The 18526-nt window shown below is 34.5% G+C and overlaps 3 protein-coding genes across 3 annotated transcripts; 2 read left to right on the top strand and 1 right to left on the bottom strand.

Annotated features, from left to right (window-relative positions):
• The first annotated feature begins 260 nt into the window (after positions 1-260).
• On the top strand, positions 261-4539 carry LOC100776891 (elongation factor Tu, mitochondrial-like). The gene is made up of 12 exons (NM_001289338.2): positions 261-541; positions 652-727; positions 824-916; positions 1014-1088; positions 1528-1632; positions 1743-1833; positions 1966-2171; positions 2920-3003; positions 3233-3298; positions 3382-3444; positions 3598-3838; positions 3994-4539. The coding sequence occupies exons 1-12, from the start codon at positions 354-356 to the stop codon at positions 4062-4064; spliced, it is 1359 nt and encodes a 452-aa protein (NP_001276267.2). The 5' UTR covers positions 261-353; the 3' UTR covers positions 4065-4539.
• A 916-nt stretch (positions 4540-5455) lies between these two features.
• LOC100777424 (uncharacterized) lies at positions 5456-10635 on the bottom strand. The gene is made up of 6 exons (XM_006604355.4): positions 10453-10635; positions 10111-10329; positions 9177-9357; positions 8100-8514; positions 7034-7111; positions 5456-6173 (listed from the first exon to the last, which is right to left on the bottom strand). Exons 2-6 carry the CDS (start codon positions 10204-10206, stop codon positions 5681-5683), a joined length of 1263 nt encoding a protein of 420 aa, XP_006604418.1. The 5' UTR covers positions 10207-10329; positions 10453-10635; the 3' UTR covers positions 5456-5680.
• Positions 10636-12313: 1678 nt separating this feature from the next.
• On the top strand, positions 12314-17167 carry LOC102668882 (BTB/POZ and MATH domain-containing protein 2). The gene is made up of 4 exons (XM_006604356.4): positions 12314-13150; positions 14067-14415; positions 15844-16120; positions 16749-17167. The coding sequence occupies exons 1-4, from the start codon at positions 12723-12725 to the stop codon at positions 16925-16927; spliced, it is 1233 nt and encodes a 410-aa protein (XP_006604419.1). The 5' UTR covers positions 12314-12722; the 3' UTR covers positions 16928-17167.
• The last annotated feature ends 1359 nt before the right edge of the window (positions 17168-18526 follow it).

An 18526-nucleotide genomic window follows, 5' to 3' on the forward strand; every position in this document is an offset into this window, starting at 1 on the left:
AAATTATGTTTAAAACAAAAATAATTGCATTAACATACAAGACTATTATTTTTTAATTTATTTTATTTTTATTAGTTTGATTTATTCATGAGTTGGAACATTTCTACCGGCAAATGAAATAATGGATGATGATGTTTTGTTTTTGGACATTTTGTGTCGTGATCCGAAATAAACTGAGGGTTGCAAGAATTGGGCCGCACGAACATGGCGGGTCGGTGTCGGGTGCCCATTCTAAAACCCCTACTCTGCACTCACCCTTTGTCTTCCCGAACATAGCTAAAACCCTTGCTCGCAGTCTCTGCATTCCATTCCATAGTTAGGGCTTTTCATTCTTCAGTCTTCTCTTCGCTTCAATGGCTACTCTCGTTCTCAGGAATTGCTCTTCCACTTCTCGGCGCCTCTTCCCTTTAACCTCTCAAATCCACTCTTCCTTCTCTCGTTCCCCTCTCTCCCCTCTCGTTTTCACCAACGACTCCGCATCTTCTTCTTCTTCTTCCACTCCCAACCCCTGGTGGAGATCCATGGCCACTTTCACCAGAACGTAACTCTCCCTTTCTCTTTTTCTCCACCACCACAAAAATAATAATGATAATTACATGTTTTTACTTGTTTTGTTCCTATTCTTATTGTTTGATGTTGTTTTTCTGGCAGGAAACCTCACGTTAATGTCGGAACTATTGGACACGTGGATCATGGGAAGACCACGCTTACCGCGGCAATCACCAAGGTTTTATTAAAACTCTTCTTCGTTTTTCAGTGTTTGTTCAAATGTGTTTTGAGGCAAAGAGGTTTTGGTGTTTATTGCTCAATTGGCTTTGATCAGGTGCTTGCTGATGAAGGGAAGGCTAAGGCTGTGGCATTCGATGAAATCGATAAGGCTCCTGAAGAGAAGAAGAGAGGAATCACGATTGCAACGGTTCGGACTTGTTCTTTCGGACACACCCTTTTGGTCTTGGAATCGATTATGTTCTTTTCTGTTGACGTGTATGCTTGCTTAACGCTTCAATTTTCAGGCACATGTGGAGTATGAGACTGCAAAACGACATTATGCTCATGTGGACTGCCCCGGACACGCGGATTATGTTAAAGTAAGCTTTCTAATTTGGTCTAATCTCTCCAAGAATGACGGTGTTGATTGGAGTTATTAATTACCTAACAGCAGCTGGCTGGCTAAGTTGTCAAAGAGAAGGTTGAGTTACTACATGTTGGTGGAATGAAATTTAAGCAATTTAGCAATGCATACTACTTGTTGATTGTGGAATTTAACATATGGGGGGGGGGGGGGTGTTTGTGTAGCTTGATCTTCTATTCTATACAAGATGGAAAATTTAAGGTAGGAATTTGGAAGTAGGTTAGTTTCTAATGAAAACATTTTATAAAAGATAGATCATGTGTGATATTGCAATAGTTTGTATGCCATCTATAAAATACCTACCTTGTGCTGTTGGTTCATCTAATGGTTTTCTTTACTGTAAATCACAGAATAATTATTAGTCTCCGTATGTTTAATAATTGTCTGTTTTGCAGAATATGATTACCGGAGCTGCCCAGATGGATGGTGGTATACTTGTTGTATCTGCACCTGATGGACCGATGCCTCAAACCAAGGAGCACATTCTTCTTGCTCGCCAAGTAGGTATTTTACTGAAGTGGTTTGTAAACAATCTAAGCACACATTAGGTCTACAGTTTCCTCCTTGCTTCTAGATTAATGCACACATTATCTTTAAATTTATTATGCAGGTTGGTGTGCCATCTCTGGTGTGTTTTCTGAATAAAGTTGATGCAGTTGATGATCCAGAGTTGTTAGAGCTTGTAGAAATGGAGCTCCGTGGTAGGGTGTTTCTATAAGGCTTCACCTTCCCTCTCTAGTCCCTGCTCGGAAAATGAATACACCCTCATAAGTTTCTGTAGTCCTTCTGTTTTAAACCTAAACGTGTATTAATGTTAATTATGTGTTTGGCAGAGCTTCTGAGCTTCTACAAGTTCCCTGGAGATGAAATCCCTATCATTAGAGGTTCAGCATTGTCTGCTTTACAGGGTACAAATGATGAGATTGGAAGACAGGCCATCCTAAAATTAATGGATGCTGTTGATGAATACATTCCTGACCCTGTTCGCCAACTTGATAAGCCTTTTCTAATGCCCATTGAAGATGTATTTTCAATTCAGGTAAAAGGACTTGGACTTCATTTGTTTTTTTTTTTTTGGAAGAAAGCCAATTCATTAAAGTTAAGTTGAGCTCAGTTATAATATTCTTACAATATGCTAATATTATATTTTTTTATCATGTAACCTTTCTCTGTGTTCCTTTATAAGCACTCTTTAGGTAATGACACACTGTTTACGAAATACAATTAATATCCTTTTTTATGTAAAAATTGTTTTTAATTTCCTAATATGCTCCTTCAGTTCACTCATCAACTATAGCAATTAATGGTGTGTTGAAATATCACAAGCATGTGGGATTATAAACACTTGAGGATATGTGGAATAGTGCTCATATTGGGTCTTCATTTAACTGAGGACTTTTTAACAATTTAGTATTTGCTCTTCTAAATCTAATTAGGTTAAGATATGGATAGAATTTTTAAAAAAATAGTAATTAATGCTGTCTAGGACCTTTTAAAAATTAAAAAAGAAAGGCGGTAGGTAGTATTTGTTACTGCCTTACTATTTACAGTGACATGATACAGTGGTGTAATTTCAATCAAATATGATGTTTTAAATTACAGTGTTGCCTAATATTTAAGTTATTTTTTTTCTTGTAATAGAATATCAGAATTTCTATTTTTCAATGCAGTTAGTTTTCTCAAAATTTGCATTTGTTTCCTCATATATATGGGATGGAAAGAAACATAAGGGAAATGGTTTCCAGAAAGTCATTTCAGCTGCTTTATATTTTTAATTTATGATGCAGGGACGAGGAACAGTAGCCACTGGACGTGTTGAACAAGGGATCATTAAAGTTGGTGATGAAGTGGAGGTGTTGGGTCTAATGCAGGTATGTTCATCAAGTCATTTCCTGTATCTAGCTGACCTCTTATTCTCATCATTCCTTTGGATTAAACTACCAATTGCTGATTTCTTTTGCTGCTATATTTTTTGGTTGCCACTAATGATGACTGATGATTTGTGGTTTGTTCTTGATGAGCATTAGTTCATTTCTCTATCAGAGGTTTTGGTGAATTCCTTTGAGATGGTGATTCCTAAAACTGAATTTTCCTTGATAGGGTGGTCCTCTGAAAACAACAGTAACTGGAGTTGAGATGTTCAAGAAGATTTTGGATCAAGGACAAGTAAGTGACTGTTATCTTCATTTATAAGGGCTATTTGCATGGAGCATATGTTAAACTAATATGGATTGGATACATTCTGTTAGGCTGGTGATAACGTTGGTCTTCTTCTCCGTGGTCTGAAGCGTGAAGATATTCAACGTGGTCAGGTAAGCAGCAGAGATCAAGCCTGTCCTTTTTGTTAGACATCAAGAGATAACTGTATTATTATCTGTATTTTTGTTCAGTAAAATTTGTAGACTTTTGAATTCTAATTACTGAATTTGAGTAACCACGTTCTTATGCTGCCTTCTATTAAAAAGGTGATTGCCAAACCTGGTTCTGTAAAAACGTCCAAGAAATTTGAGGCAGAGATATATGTACTCACAAAGGATGAGGGTGGACGACACACTGCCTTCTTCTCTAACTACAAACCTCAGTTTTACTTGAGGACTGCTGATGTCACTGGAAAAGTAGAGTTGCCCGAAAATGTTAAAATGGTTATGCCTGGAGACAATGTTACTGCCGTGTTTGAATTGATTTCTGCAGTTCCACTTGAAGCAGGTCAGTATGACTTCATTCAGTGAAAAAATGTCATTTGGCTGTATTATTCAACCTGCCTTACATAGATACATTTATCCATATGCTGAATATTATTTGTACACTTCCTGCTGGAAGGCTGAAAACTTTGCTTTGATACTTTCCTATTTATTTTACAGGACAAAGATTTGCCTTGAGAGAAGGTGGTAGAACAGTTGGTGCCGGTGTGGTGTCAAAAGTACTGAGCTAGTGCGTTCGCTGTGATTCAAGTTTTAGTCTACACATTTGCAAACGGGGGTGGAAACCCTGAGACCTGACTTTTATCTTGAGAAATACAAACATGTGCCAAGCAATTAATATTTTATCGGTTGTGTTGGATGAAATTGAGTAAATTTTAGAGAAGTTAATCATCACTGTTCATTTTTGTAGTGCATAATTTATCAACATGCACAGGATCGCCGCCGACTGTTTCGCCCGACTGTTTCTGCTTTATGAAAATAATTTGTGTATCATCTGTGTTAACAGTCCGAGCCATTCATTGATATTGGGTTTTACAATTTTTTTTTGTTTTAAATAATGCTCTTTTTATTTGAAGCTCTATTGTTGATTGCATCTATGTATTTCATGTATAAACAAATTCTTACGATATATTGTGTCTGAGTACCACTTATAGGAAACTCGTCATATTTTGTAAGTTAATGCACAAGACCTCAGGTTGTACTGCATTGCCCGGCATGAAAATTTACTGAATGCTAGTACATGTTTATATATCGTCTATACTGTTGGTTAAATGAATTGGCTGAGGGAATGAGGTTGTGAATGTAACTAATTTAATCTTAATTTTAATCATTTAAGTACATGTTTACAAAAAAATTCTCATTAGAACCGCCTTCGTTTAACTTAAGAATGACTGACTATCCACGATGGAAAATAGTGTTAAATCTCCGTAAAATGAAATGCATTCACCCCTTATTTTATTTAAACTACATAATTTAACTGTGCAGTTTAAATACTAACTCAAAGAAAAATGGTTTGTTTCCCAACATTTATGTAAATCCATTCATACATGCAAAATAGTACAGACAATGGGTATAATACACAGTTTGCCCAAGTATTTTAAGTTTTGTCTAGGAGTAAAATTAGGTTAGATTGTTTGTGAGGAGTCTACAATTAAGTTCATTTAAGGTTTGACTTAACGCATTTAAGACCAAATATAGCTTAAACTATTCAGTAAAAAAAAGAAGTCATTATTTAAAAAAACCAAGTTGTGGGTTTTACATGATCAAAAGTTATTTAAATCTTTAAATTTTTTGTTTTTATCTTCTTTTTTTTCTTTATTTTATAAAAAAAAATAAACTCAAAATAATATATAAAGATTTATTTTTGTAAACAACTTGATCTCAGTTAACAACAAAAATGGACTTATTTATTTATTTATTCCTATTTTTATTTTTGTAATTTTTATTTTATGATCCGGAGACCACTTTATAAGGTCTTAGTTCATTCACTGGTGGACTGCCCAGGTGCCCCTGGCACCCCCGAATTCTGGTGAATAGTGGTCAAGAGTTTCAAGGGCGATACAACATTTTAATTTTAATCTAAGTGCTTACTTCAAAAGCCTATTAGTTTTAAACAATGAAGTAATAAAGAAAGTCAGTTTATTGATTCCATTGCAAAATTCTATAGTACAAGCTAACTATAACACCAAACAATGCTTCCTGGGTTAACTGAAAGTAGCAAATTAACTACAACAGCCAATTGCTTATCAACTTGGTGCCTAACCTTGGTTCTAACTATCTGCTTCTCCAAAAGCCATCACTGTAACATCCAACCAGCCAGAAATAACTACATCATTGGAGATGTTACTCAAGCAAGCCTTAGCACTACCACTGCTAGCAAGGCTGCAGCAGTATAGTAAATATCTCTTATGCTCCTATCCAGCTTCTGCAACATTTCCTCTTCTTTCAAACCCAACTTTCCGGCATTCTTGCTGATGTTGACAATCGTGGCCCTTAGCTTATTTACAGCCCCAGAAAGCCAAACCAACCCAAATCCAAACCCTGTGTTGAACAAGCTATAAGCACAAAAGGTAGCCCTTCCACAAGCTAGGTTACACATCACAGATAGCAGGACTGCAAGGCCGGTACCGGCAATGCCAGCAGAAAATTGTGTCAGGAGCTCCGGAAGCTCAGGCCCGGATTTCTTCAGTGAGAGAATTGCTGTTTTACGACGTTGCTTCTTGTCAACCATCAGGGACAGAAGGGTCTCACAAGCATGTGAAGAGTTCTTGTAGAGATCCCTTTCCCTGCCTACTTTCTTGTTCTTTCTTGGTGATGGCTTGAGTTTGACTTTCTCAGGACTGCCAGACAGGAGAGAAGCATTATTAATTTTATATATTTCTCGAGCAAGAAATTACTATTGGCATTGTGTATTCAGTTGATGAGACTACTCACAACTGGGGCTGGGGAGATACAGTCAACACAAGTGAAAGCAATAATGCAGCCCACAGTTGAACATGATCAAGTTTATCCACATCCGTGTATAATGTCAATATTAAAAGAAACTATAGAAGAAGATAACCCTTTCTCGTCAGGCATTTCTTCAAAAATTCAGTTCAGATGAACTATTCTTATAATCTCAAATGTGGATAAGTAGTGAAAACAGTGATGCATATGTTTAATCTCTCATTGGACAAAAAGGCTCCACAAGTTTACAAAGAATGGCGTGATTGTCCAAATTCTTTGAATAAAAAGTAATTTCCTAGAGAAACATTTACCACTAAAATTAGTTACCAAGAAAATAACTTCAATTACAAAAAATCTCAGAAAATAAAATATCATAATTATTGTGTTTGATTTGTTTATGAAAATGAGTTTTCGTGCTGCAAAAAATTGTTTCCACTAACTATAATAATTTTTTATCCTTTCTCAAATACAGGCCTAAAATTATGTGTGTGTGCACAAGTTAAGCCTAAATATGTGTTTGATCGTGTGTGCGTGCAACTCAGCTAAAGCCTTAAATGTTGGCAATAAAACAGCCTAAATATTGTCTGAATGGTTTCAAGAAGCACCTAAGATTTACTACTCAGCAGTTTAAATGCTAAACACGGGTGTTGGAAGATGAATACAGGTCATTTTTTATTTTTTTACTGTTCAACATCAGAGCATATCTCTGCCAGAAAACAGGTCAAGACAATCAAGGAAAGTATATATTGCATACCTCTTTAAAGGAGCAGTTAAGGTGGATTGATTCTTCAATGTGGAGGAATGATTTCTCTCTAATTCATTGATATTCACCCTGTCCATATGGAATACTATCAAAAGTAAGTTCCTTGATACAAAGGAAACAATAATAGACTGTTACATTTGGAGTATAGAAAACGGCATCCGTCCATCTATCTATAAACTCCACATATTTGAAGTGAGTAGTGATAATGGAAGCTTATTGTCCCAGTAATCAATGTTTCGGCGGTCATTAAATATATTTTGATTACACAAGACTGATTTTCAACTTGGTCCCCATACAAAAAAAGTTTTAAATTTATTTTCAATGTAATCCCTGTTGTCAGTTATTATAACAATGTGAGATTGACATGAAATTACTGTATGGAGACCAAATTGAAAATGATTGTCACATATGGGGACAAAAGGTATAATATTTCTGGTTCTCATGCATGAGACATTTTTAATTTGATGCCTATACTTCACAAAGTTATAATTTCCAATAACGGTATTATAATAGTAATAGACTGCAAGAGCCAAATAAAAAAATTGTGCATATTGGGACAAAATTGAAAACTTTTCATACAGGGATCAAATTAAAAACAAATATCACGTATAAGGAGCCAAAAATATACTTCAACCTAAATAATAGTGATTATGGACAATTTGGCATTGTCAAATTTGCACAACCATGGACTCAATTTTTGAATTTCTTGTCATGAATATAATACGACAGAGTCAGCAGTCTTAAGGCTTGCAAAGACTCTGGCATGTATATAACATCTAAAAGGATAATAATTTTACTATATACTAGAAAAGATACATATCATTTGCAAACATGTTTTGATAAAACTGTTATTTTGATGCTGAATATCTAATTAATGCAGAATGGTTGATGCTAATGCCAAGGTCAACATAATTTACAAAGAAAACTATATTATCACTGTTATAAAAGACAAGTGAATTCTTAAGTAAACAAAATAGTCCTTCATGTGCCTGGACAATCAGAATTTTATTAAATTGGTTGAAGTTTAAACAAGTCAAGATGGTCAACATATTTATACCAACTGAAGTGTGGAACAAGCATAGATTGCTTTTCACCCTTTCGTGAGCATTTTGATAAGTATGACTCGGCAACTACAGAGAGAAGATCTTTCAACTCAATTGCAGTACCCATAAATGTCATTTGACCATCTGGATGAACCGTGATCTTTGATGAAAGGGCTGAACCTTGAACAAAATACAGCAAAGGCTTCAGGATGTTGAATTTGCTAGTTGGGTAGATAAGAGATGACAATGGTTGCTGAGTTTCATCAATGCCTGACAACTGCAATTTCATCAAGTCTGATAACAAAGATAAATTTGCTCCATCTATCCCTGCTTCGGCAGTCTCAGACATTAGTAAATTTATAATTTCATCACGCTTAGTGCATTGGTCAACAATGCCAAAGCCAAGAAGAACTGCATTTGAGCAGTTTGCTGCCACCAAAGACAAATAATGTCATTCAGAAGTCAGAATAAGACAAATAATGTAAAAGCACATAGGATTTGGTGGCAAAAAACATCTTAATTATTCATCTCGACAATAAATGCAGACAGAAGAAAATGTGTCAACCAAACTTCTGTCATGCTTTCAGGTTTTCACCAATGAGGCAAGTTAGTAACACATAACATCTGAGAGAGCAAGGCAACCTTCACTGGTTACTCTAAATTATTGGTCATCAGATTTAATATCTTGCCACTTGTTAGGATCCAATATGGGACTCGAGTCCCACATTAAAAGTATGGGATTCTAGTGTGGGGTTTTAGGGCCTTGGGCTCTCCAACAACCACAGCTAGCTTTTGAGGTCATGAAGACACAAAAAGCAATCAGAGAATATTGAAATTCAAAATGTATTTGCAGAATCATTACATCAAATAGAATTTAAGTAGTGTAGCCAGCCAGTGTGAAATATTTCAACCTGATTAGTCTATGAGAAAAGGAGATAGAATCATTAAAGAACAGACACAAAAGGTGGGTCGGGAGTATACTATTACTTGAAATTTTCTCATCTACACTTTTTACCAATACCTGGGAATGATCAGACAATTATCTAATATCATAGAAATAGTTAACAACAAAATGGTTTGATCAAACATACCTTGGTCATCAATAAGCATGGGCCTTTCAACTGAGAAGTCGACATTGACAAACTTGTTATAATCAAACCATTCATTTTGAGATTTCATTGACTCCTCACATGGACTTGGCTCAAGACAACGAGACTGATATCTGATCAGGTCTGCTTTTGCTACTGGAGAAGGAAAGAATGTTTGGTAGCCCTGTCTTGAAAAGAAAATTAAAATATAAGCAGTTAAAAATTATGCATGCACAATAACCTAGACTACTCAGCCAGAATGTCATAAGTAATCAAACATACTACAAGTATTACAATCGTGTAAACATGTCTTGAGTTCAAAATTAAGGGTGGGGGGCAAGTACTACTTCATGGAGGATGTTACTATGAGTTTAATTGTGATCCATTACATGTTTGTATACACTTCTTAACACTGTCAAAACCAAGGGTGAGTTAAGATGAAGAGTTTTGGAGGGGAATTTCTTTATTATAGGTGAGCATCTCCTAGTTTAAGAAATTTACGATTCAGACAAATGAAATGATAGACTATTTGTAACCTTCAAATCACCATTATTCATTTACTTAAACAAATTTTAATTCCCTAGATTAAGAAATGAAATATTAACCCTCCCCTACTCCAACCTCCTTCCTCCAAAGATTGATCAATTATGAATAAGAATTATTAAAAGTAACACAAGAATCTCTAATTCTATTCCTTTCATTATAAAAAATAAAATATACAAGTGAAAATTAGAGAACATTTAGCAAAAATGAAAAATTCACACCCATTCCCTGCATTGCCAAACATACCCAAGAGTGATCATACCAAGGTCACATAGTCACAATCCCTTTGTTAATACTTAATATGAATATAATCAACAAACCCTTTTCCCAATATAACACCATTGCATCCATTAATATTGCTAAAACCAGCAAAATCTCAACTTGTTGATGTTACCTTCATGGTAGCGCAGGGCAAGCCCAGTACTTGTGGGTGCAAGACAAGGCCAGGAGGGTAACCATGAGAAGCCATCAAACAGAGACTCTGCACCATTTTTTGAAAGAAACCCGGCTAAAGAAACGACTTTCTGTAGCCAATAGTTTCCTCCTTTCGTGCCCTCGGTCACCACGCCCCCATACCATACACTTTATCCCTTCTTCTCCAGCACCTCAAATCCTGGGTATTTTCCACAAACCCAAAAACACAAATATTAGGTTTTATTGTGATCCATCAGCTCAAATAAAAAATCCACTTGCTTAATCCAGAAACTTCCGAAATGGAAGAACCAATGGTACGCACGGGCGTGGTAGTCAACGTTCGTATCCCACAAAAGACAAAAACAGCTTGTCCTCGGCTTCATATCTTTCACTACATATTTAGGCATACTACTACGTTTACTTATCAAAAATAGGTTGTCACCAGAAAACATTCAACATCCCATCAATATTTCTTATTCTCCTTCATCTCTTTCTTTTTTCTTTTTTTTTTTAAAGTATTTCCAGATAGGATTGGATTCAATCATTTTTTAAAATAAAAGTCATTCTCGATTTAATTTTTTAAATTTATCATTCAATTGATTTAATTTAAATTTTTAATTTGATCCGATCAAATTTAAAATCATTTGGATTGAATTAATTTTTATTTTTAATCATATTTTAACTTTTTTAGATAATAAAGGTAAAATATATAATAAAAAAATTTAAACACCAAATATTTTATTTGTATATTAGTAATTAATAATAGAATATTTACATATCATAACTCAAATAAACATTAAAAATATCTTTAACTGAATATATTTTTCATAAATAAATATAAGTTATATGATATTTTAAAAATATATGAGAAATAAAAATAGAGATAACTGATATTATAAATTTATGAATAAACCACATGTATGAGTTTGGTGGTTTGAATAAATTTCCAAAACCAATTTCAAAATATGATTCGATTTAATAAAAAATTAAATTTTCCAAATTTTTTATATGTTTGATTTTTTTTATTGGTTTATTGATGTATTTACTTCTTATCACATCATAAAATTTAACATATATTTTTTTTCACCTTTGTAAGTGTTGTACAAGAGTTTGAGATATCCATTAAACTTTTTCTAAAAAATATATTAAAAAGATACTTCATTGTAAAAAATAAATACTCACATTTTTTTATTAGTAGCAGCGGAGACACACACGCTTGTGTGGTCCCAATTCTATTACACTGAATTTATGTAAAAAAGATAAATATTATCAAGTGTCTTTAGAAATTAAAAAAAAATATTTTTATTAAAATATATAATTATTTTATTCGTGATTTTTTTATGTTATCCCATGATTTACATAATAATTTTTTTTCTTTTAATGTTTTAATTACTGATTATTTTACATCAAGACCCTAAAAATACAATAATAAAATTAGATTACTTAAAGTAATTTCTACCGAATAAATCTCCTGCCCCAAAAAAAAATCCACCTAAATTTTTCAGAATCTCATTCTAAATAAGAGAATTTCGTAACCACAATGAAGTGATGCTTAAATGGGATAAATTGAAAATCACACACATTCATTTGCCCAGTTAAATGTAACAATCACTCAAGTTTATCTCGTATGAATAAAATTCAAATCTTCAATAGATAATTTGATTCTTCCTCAAAACCAATTTCAACTAAATATTAAACAATCAAATACACACATGGTTTGAGATTGAGATAGCTGCAAAAATTAGACTATTTTAATAATAAATTATTTTTGTTTGAGTAAATTTGCTATAAAGTGGTTTAAAAAGAAAATTTTATTTGGATGCAACAAAAGCCAAATTTTGCCCAGTAAAACAATATAAAAATAGCTGAAAGAAGAAAAAAAATAATCATAAGTTACAAATTTCAAATCCATAAAAATAGCTTGTTTTTTAGAAGAAGAATTTTTTTTTTATGAATTTCACCTTATCTTCCCAAACATTCAAAAAATGAATTAGGTGAGGATTAATGTAACTTATAGACCAAACTCAATTCTACAAAATTAACATGTAAGATGATGTTGCCCTTACTTAAATGCATTATTTTGGCCTTATAAACTTTTTCCCATCAAAACAACTTAAATTTGAGATTATAATCTTTTCCAAACTCACGATAAAAATCTATTGGTACTGCTTCTTTACTGATTTCGTAATTTTTTTTTACAGTTTTACACATAGGTGTTTCGAAAGGAAAGCGAGCAGAGTAAGACAAGTAGTTGGAGGTCTCATCAAATAATCAATATTCTCCCAAAAAATAAATTTATTTAAAGCCCATAGCTGTTGTTATTGGAAGCCTTTATTTGTCATTTCGTTCCTCAATCAATCTTTTTGTTTCTGCCCCTTTCTTTCTCTGAATCGAAACCCTAGAAGTTCGTCGTCTTGTCTTCCAGAATCTGACAACTTTCCTCATCCGAACCTAAATTCTCTCATCAAACCCTCACTTATCCAATCCCCACCCAAATTCCCCGCATCGACCTCACTCCCCTAAATTCCCCCATCGCCGGCTCTCTCACGGCCGAATTCATCGCATCGCCGGTTCCGCTACGGTGGCTATCGCATGGGTAAGATTCTCCGAGAAAACGCGAAGCCGTCGGCAAATTCCTCATCGGCGTACCCCTCTGCGGCGCCCGCCACCACTTCGTCGACATCGGTGACGGAGACGGTGAGGGGGTCACACCAGTTCAAGATCACGGGGTACTCGCTCTCGAAGGGGATCGGGATTGGGAAGTACATGGCCTCCGACGTGTTTTCTGTCGGAGGGTACAATTGGGCGATTTATTTCTACCCCGATGGGAAGAGCGTGGAGGACAATGCAACCTACGTGTCGCTCTTCATCGCGCTGGCCAGCGAAGGCACCGATGTTAGGGCACTTTTCGAGTTGACCCTTTTGGATCAGAGTGGGAAGGAGAGGCACAAGGTGCATAGCCATTTCGAGAGGACTCTTGAAAGCGGGCCTTACACCTTAAAATACCGCGGTAGTATGTGGTGGGTTGATTTCAAAATTTAATCTTGTTTTCAATTTCGTACCTTGCATTTTAATTTTTATGAGTTTTTTGTGTGTAGTATATGATCTGAAAATTTTATTATTGTGAGTTTCTGCTTAATCAGTGATCTCCAGTTTCTATACTGCGTATACAGTTTCAATAAATGCTCAAAATAAAAGCTTCGCTGCCATTCATAATGATTTTACCTAGTTAGAGAGGATTATTACCTTTCATGGTACATATGGTCTCTTACAACAAAAAAAATCCACTATGTTTGCTAACTTCCGTGTAACATTATTGGACCATGTTAGATTTGCATCATAGTTCTAAATTGCAGTTGCAGCACAGCGGCTGCTGCGATGTGAGTTGCAGCCATAGTGGTGTGAAATTGTTATATGCACTGAATGTAAAAAAGAATTTTACAATTATTCTAATTATCGGTATATATATTTTTATTTATAAGATAGTATAACTTCCATTGTGGCTATGTTGCGGATGCATTGCAGCATTTCGTGTGATTGAAATTCACGCTGCCATTGTGGGCTGTTGCTGTTGCAGTCAGCTCGCATTTTTGGTTGTGGACCGCAATTTAGAACCATGGTTTGCATTACAGATGCTAACATGTGCTTAAAAATGTGTGATTATTTTTCTTTTTATACGAGGTAAGTCTTGTAGGGCGTTGTATGCTTTACTATTTGTCTGATGGAGTAGGTTTCCATGGAGTGATTCGAGCAGTGAAATCTTTCATCCCTTGCTAGTTGCTCCTCCCACAAATGCTGTGGAAAAAGGGATGAGGGGAATAATAATTTCTAGTGGGGAAAATGTTCATGCCTTTTGATTGGTAATTTTGTATCTTTTGATGGAACTACTGTTTCTTTTTTTGGTAAGTGCTAATCGTTTGATGCTTGGTGTTTCAGGGGTTACAAGCGGTTTTTCAAGAGAACAGCTCTAGAGACATCAGACTACCTTAAAGATGATTGTCTGTCTGTGAATTGTAGTGTTGGTGTTGTGAGGTCACACACGGAAGGTCCGAAAATCTATACCATAGCAATACCTCCTTCTAGCATTGGTCAGAAATTTGGACAACTGCTGGAAAGTGGTAAAGGCAGTGATGTAAATTTTGAAGTTAATGGTGATATTTTTGCTGCACATAAATTGGTACTAGCAGCTCGTTCACCTGTTTTCAGAGCACAGCTTTTTGGTCCTATGAAAGATCAGAATACCCAGCGTATTAAAGTTGAAGACATGGAGGCTCCAGTTTTCAAGGTTCGTTAAATGTTCTTTGTGCCTCCTATTATTTTATTTTATTTTTGTTTGTAATGTGGTCACCTGATGTGGTTTTTATTTTTGTCTACTAATCACATGTGCTTCATGATTTTGTGCATTTCATCCTTGGTTTTTCCTTCATAGTTCCATTATTAGGAATATGTCTTTCTTTATACCCACTCCTATGCTCTGGTTCATGTATTAGTGAGTTGTATTCAGTGTTATCAATGGCGGATGATTGAAGACCATAATTCTGCCATATAAACACATTGTGGCCTATGGTGCTGCCATAGCAGCTGTCCCTCCACAAATTGCTTATGACTGTCGCCAAAAAATTCACCATGTCATTCTGCCATGGGAGCCATGGCGCTACCATTTAACTATGGGTTGTTTCAATCTATATCTCTTCCGTGATTCTCCCCTATGAGAAAAAGCACACATTTCATTGTATTGCCTTTTTTCATGCCATTCTGTAGCATCATTGACTGCAATATGATCACTCATTTGCTGGCAGTCCCACATAGAGAATGTATGGACCTTTCTCATTTAAATTGATCATTATTATGAGCTTGTTCAGTTGTTTATGGCTCCTTAGGGGTTGTGTGGTTTGAGAAAATGTTTTCTGTAATATGTTTTCATTTTTAATTACAAAAATGGCATCTTGTTTTTACTCTGTTTTATGTTTTCAAAAGTTTATATTGGAAAAAAATGAAAACTTGTTATTATTTTCTATTTTCATTTTTACTTTGACAAACTAAAAAAAAGAAAGAAAATGAAACATGATTTTTTTCTCAAACTAAAGTAAATGAAGCCTACCAGCTGGTTCTGACTAGCTGTAATATCATTTGCTGAATAAGAAACATGAATTCAGACCTTGAAAGAAAACTCATTGTAATGTAACAATTTGCATTTAGAATTGGCAGATTCACATGGCCTTTTGGCCACAAGAAGTTATTTGATGCTTTTTATTATCTATGGTTTGGCTTTGTAATGGATTCTTGCTACTACGTTTAATTAATCTAGTTTCTTTTTTTTTCAAGTGCTACTGCCTACCATGTTGCCAACTAAATTGATCTTTAAGGTTAATGAATGTGATATGATGTTTCTCATGATATAAATTATAATAAATATTTTGAATATGCAGAGAAAATTGACTCGAAATGAAAATTGAAGTTGAAACCTTTTCTTTATTGATTTATTTACTTTTGGATAGTTGCACTTAGAAGGAATGTCATGGTTTTGTTTTTCCGTAATTGCATTAGGTGAGTACTTGGTGACTCTGGTTTCCATACAATCCTGCAACTATGCAAGGCTCGTCTCTAACTCTAATATGAATGTGTTTGTGACTTTGTGTTTAACCTGATAACTTACGCTGAGCAATATGTGTGTATAATGTTTCTTCAGCTGTGCCATTTCTTTATTTTTCAGGCATTGCTTCATTTTATATACTGGGACTCACTACCAGACATGCAAGAGCTTACTGGGTTGAACTCAAAATGGGCATCAACCTTGATGGCTCAGCATCTTCTAGCAGCAGCTGATCGATATGGCTTAGAGAGACTTAGGCTGATGTGTGAAGCGAGTCTCTGTGAAGATGTTGCTATTAATACTGTGGCTACAACTCTAGCCTTGGCAGAGCAGCACCATTGTTTCCAACTGAAAGCTGTCTGTCTCAAGTTTATTGCTACCTCTGAAAATCTTAGAGGTTTGTTTTTCCTTTCTGAACTTCTACTTTGTTTTTCCTCTCAGTGTGTGATTGTGACACTTAGAGGTCTGAAAGTTAAATTTGTTTCTGAATATCAACACTGATGCTTGTTAATTGCTACTTTGTTTGCACTCCAGTTTGAACTTGCGTGAAAAAATGCTAAGCTCTAAAGGGATCATGTGGTTTTACTTTAATGTGATATTTTCTATGTACTTCTAATTAATCCATGCAAAAACAGCTCAGTGGTTGTCCCAAGTTAAGTTGACCTCATAGTCTTTGTCACCTGTTAATTTGTACCAGAAAACTTTATGAATCATTTTTCTCTTGTGAATATTAAAAATTTTCTTTCTGCTTCCTTATCTTCTAATATTTTTATTAAAAAGAAAAACAAAGGAGTGCATAGATTATGGAACAATCAGTATATGTCTTCCAGGATTTTGGTTTAAGGGGTGAAATATTTGGTATTCATACTTAAAAGTTAAAACACGTTTGTTATAGATGGTTATTTGCCAGAGTTTTCTGTTGTAAATTTTTCTGGGCAATTCGAATGAAATTGCTGATAACTCTTTTATCCTTCATCCAGAAAATTATTATTAACGAAACTATTTCCATCTTTTTGATTCTTCAGCTGTGATGCAAACTGACGGATTTGAGTACTTGAAGGAAAGCTGCCCATCTGTTCTGACTGAGCTATTGGAGTACGTGGCCAGATTTACTGAGCATTCGGACATCATGTGCAAGCATAGGAATGAAGCATTACTTGATGGCAGTGACATAAATGGGAGGCGGGTGAAGCAAAGGCTCTAATATGTGAAGAACACTGCACAGCTTTCTGTACATCCCTCTTCTACTCTCCGTTTTAAAAGATAGCGAGAGCATGGTTAGAGGGAGAATATATATAATCTTTTATAGGATCAGAGGCAATTTTTAATTTTCTTAGCTTATTCATGTGTAAGAGATGTAAATGTAATTTGTGTTGTTGCTGTTACTGTTCTGTTTCACGTGTAGGTTTCTGTAATATCTTCAGTATCACTTTTTACTGGAAAACATGCCTTGCAAGTGTTGATCATTACTTTTTATATTCTGTATGCTTATTATTCAAATGTAGTAGCGTAAGTGCCCTTGAAACATTTGACTGGCATCATCTTATTCTATTCTCTATATCTTTACGAATTATGCCAATACTGCAATACTTACTGGCTAAGCCGCCGCAGCCTTCAGTGTATTTGTGGTTGAATCATTCCTTTCAAGATCATGAGGCCATTAATCATTATGGCGTGAACACCTTTCATTTCTGATATTTCCTTAATATCTGGCTGCCCACTTGTAAAATTCCCCTTTTTCCCGCTTAAATTTATTGATTATCGAGTAGCAAACTTGGAAAATAAGGAAATTTGAAATTATGAAGCAAAATTATATACCAAATTAAGCTAGGAATTTTGAATTCAAGTTTGAAGGAGATGAAAAAGTTTTTCCATACACAGAAACAGGGGTAATATGCAACCTTAGCACAGGTTGCTAAAAGTAAAAAGGCAAAATGCAGACAATTTGTTATTTTCTAAAGCCCAAAGAAAGAAGGGGAGGTGACACAATGCATGATCAGTATAAGAAACCAAAACTTTAAAGACACGACGAGTGTAAGAACCCCCAATAAGTGTAAGAAACCAAAACATATGTCTAGTTTTTCCATACACAATTTAAACAGGTACATGGATAATAAAATAACAACCAAGTCTAATCCCACCAATTTTCTGTCATTTTTTTTACAATAGATATTACATTAATCTTTTTACGTTATAACAACATTTTATATTTTATCTTTTCTTGTATAATCACGTATTCATCTTAACATTCTCATTTTTACTACTTTTACTTTTCTCTCATGTTGTTCCTTTAAAGTTTGGCATTTAATGCTATATAGTATAGTATAATTATAAAACTTGCTTTTAAGTTTGATAGGCACTTTGTGATCACAAATTATTTTTTTATACTTTTCTCCATTTAAGTCATCTCGCTGTTATTTTATGTGAGATTCTCATTAATTTCATCATTATCTTGTATGATTGATCCCAGATATTTAAACTTAGAAACATGTGATATGACATTTTTTATTTGGACTAAAAAATTAGGTGAGTTGGATCTTAAAATCTCACCAAAGTTAGAACAAGAATCAAAAAATACTTGCAGAGATACTTACAAATTATTCACTTATATGATCTCATATCAATAACAAAAATCAAATTCATGTCCTTTTGGAACATAAATTTATTCCTTATCAATTAGACCAATCTTTATTTTTCATCACCTTTTCTTTCCAATGTCATATTTTTAAACAGGTACATGGATAATAAGGCACCATACAAATATTCAATTCAACTTATCAAAAATAGTTATTCTTCATAAAAT

The sequence above is a fragment of the Glycine max genome, chromosome 19 (genome assembly GCF_000004515.6).
Source record: "Glycine max cultivar Williams 82 chromosome 19, Glycine_max_v4.0, whole genome shotgun sequence".
Classification (NCBI taxonomy): Eukaryota; Viridiplantae; Streptophyta; class Magnoliopsida; order Fabales; family Fabaceae; genus Glycine; species Glycine max.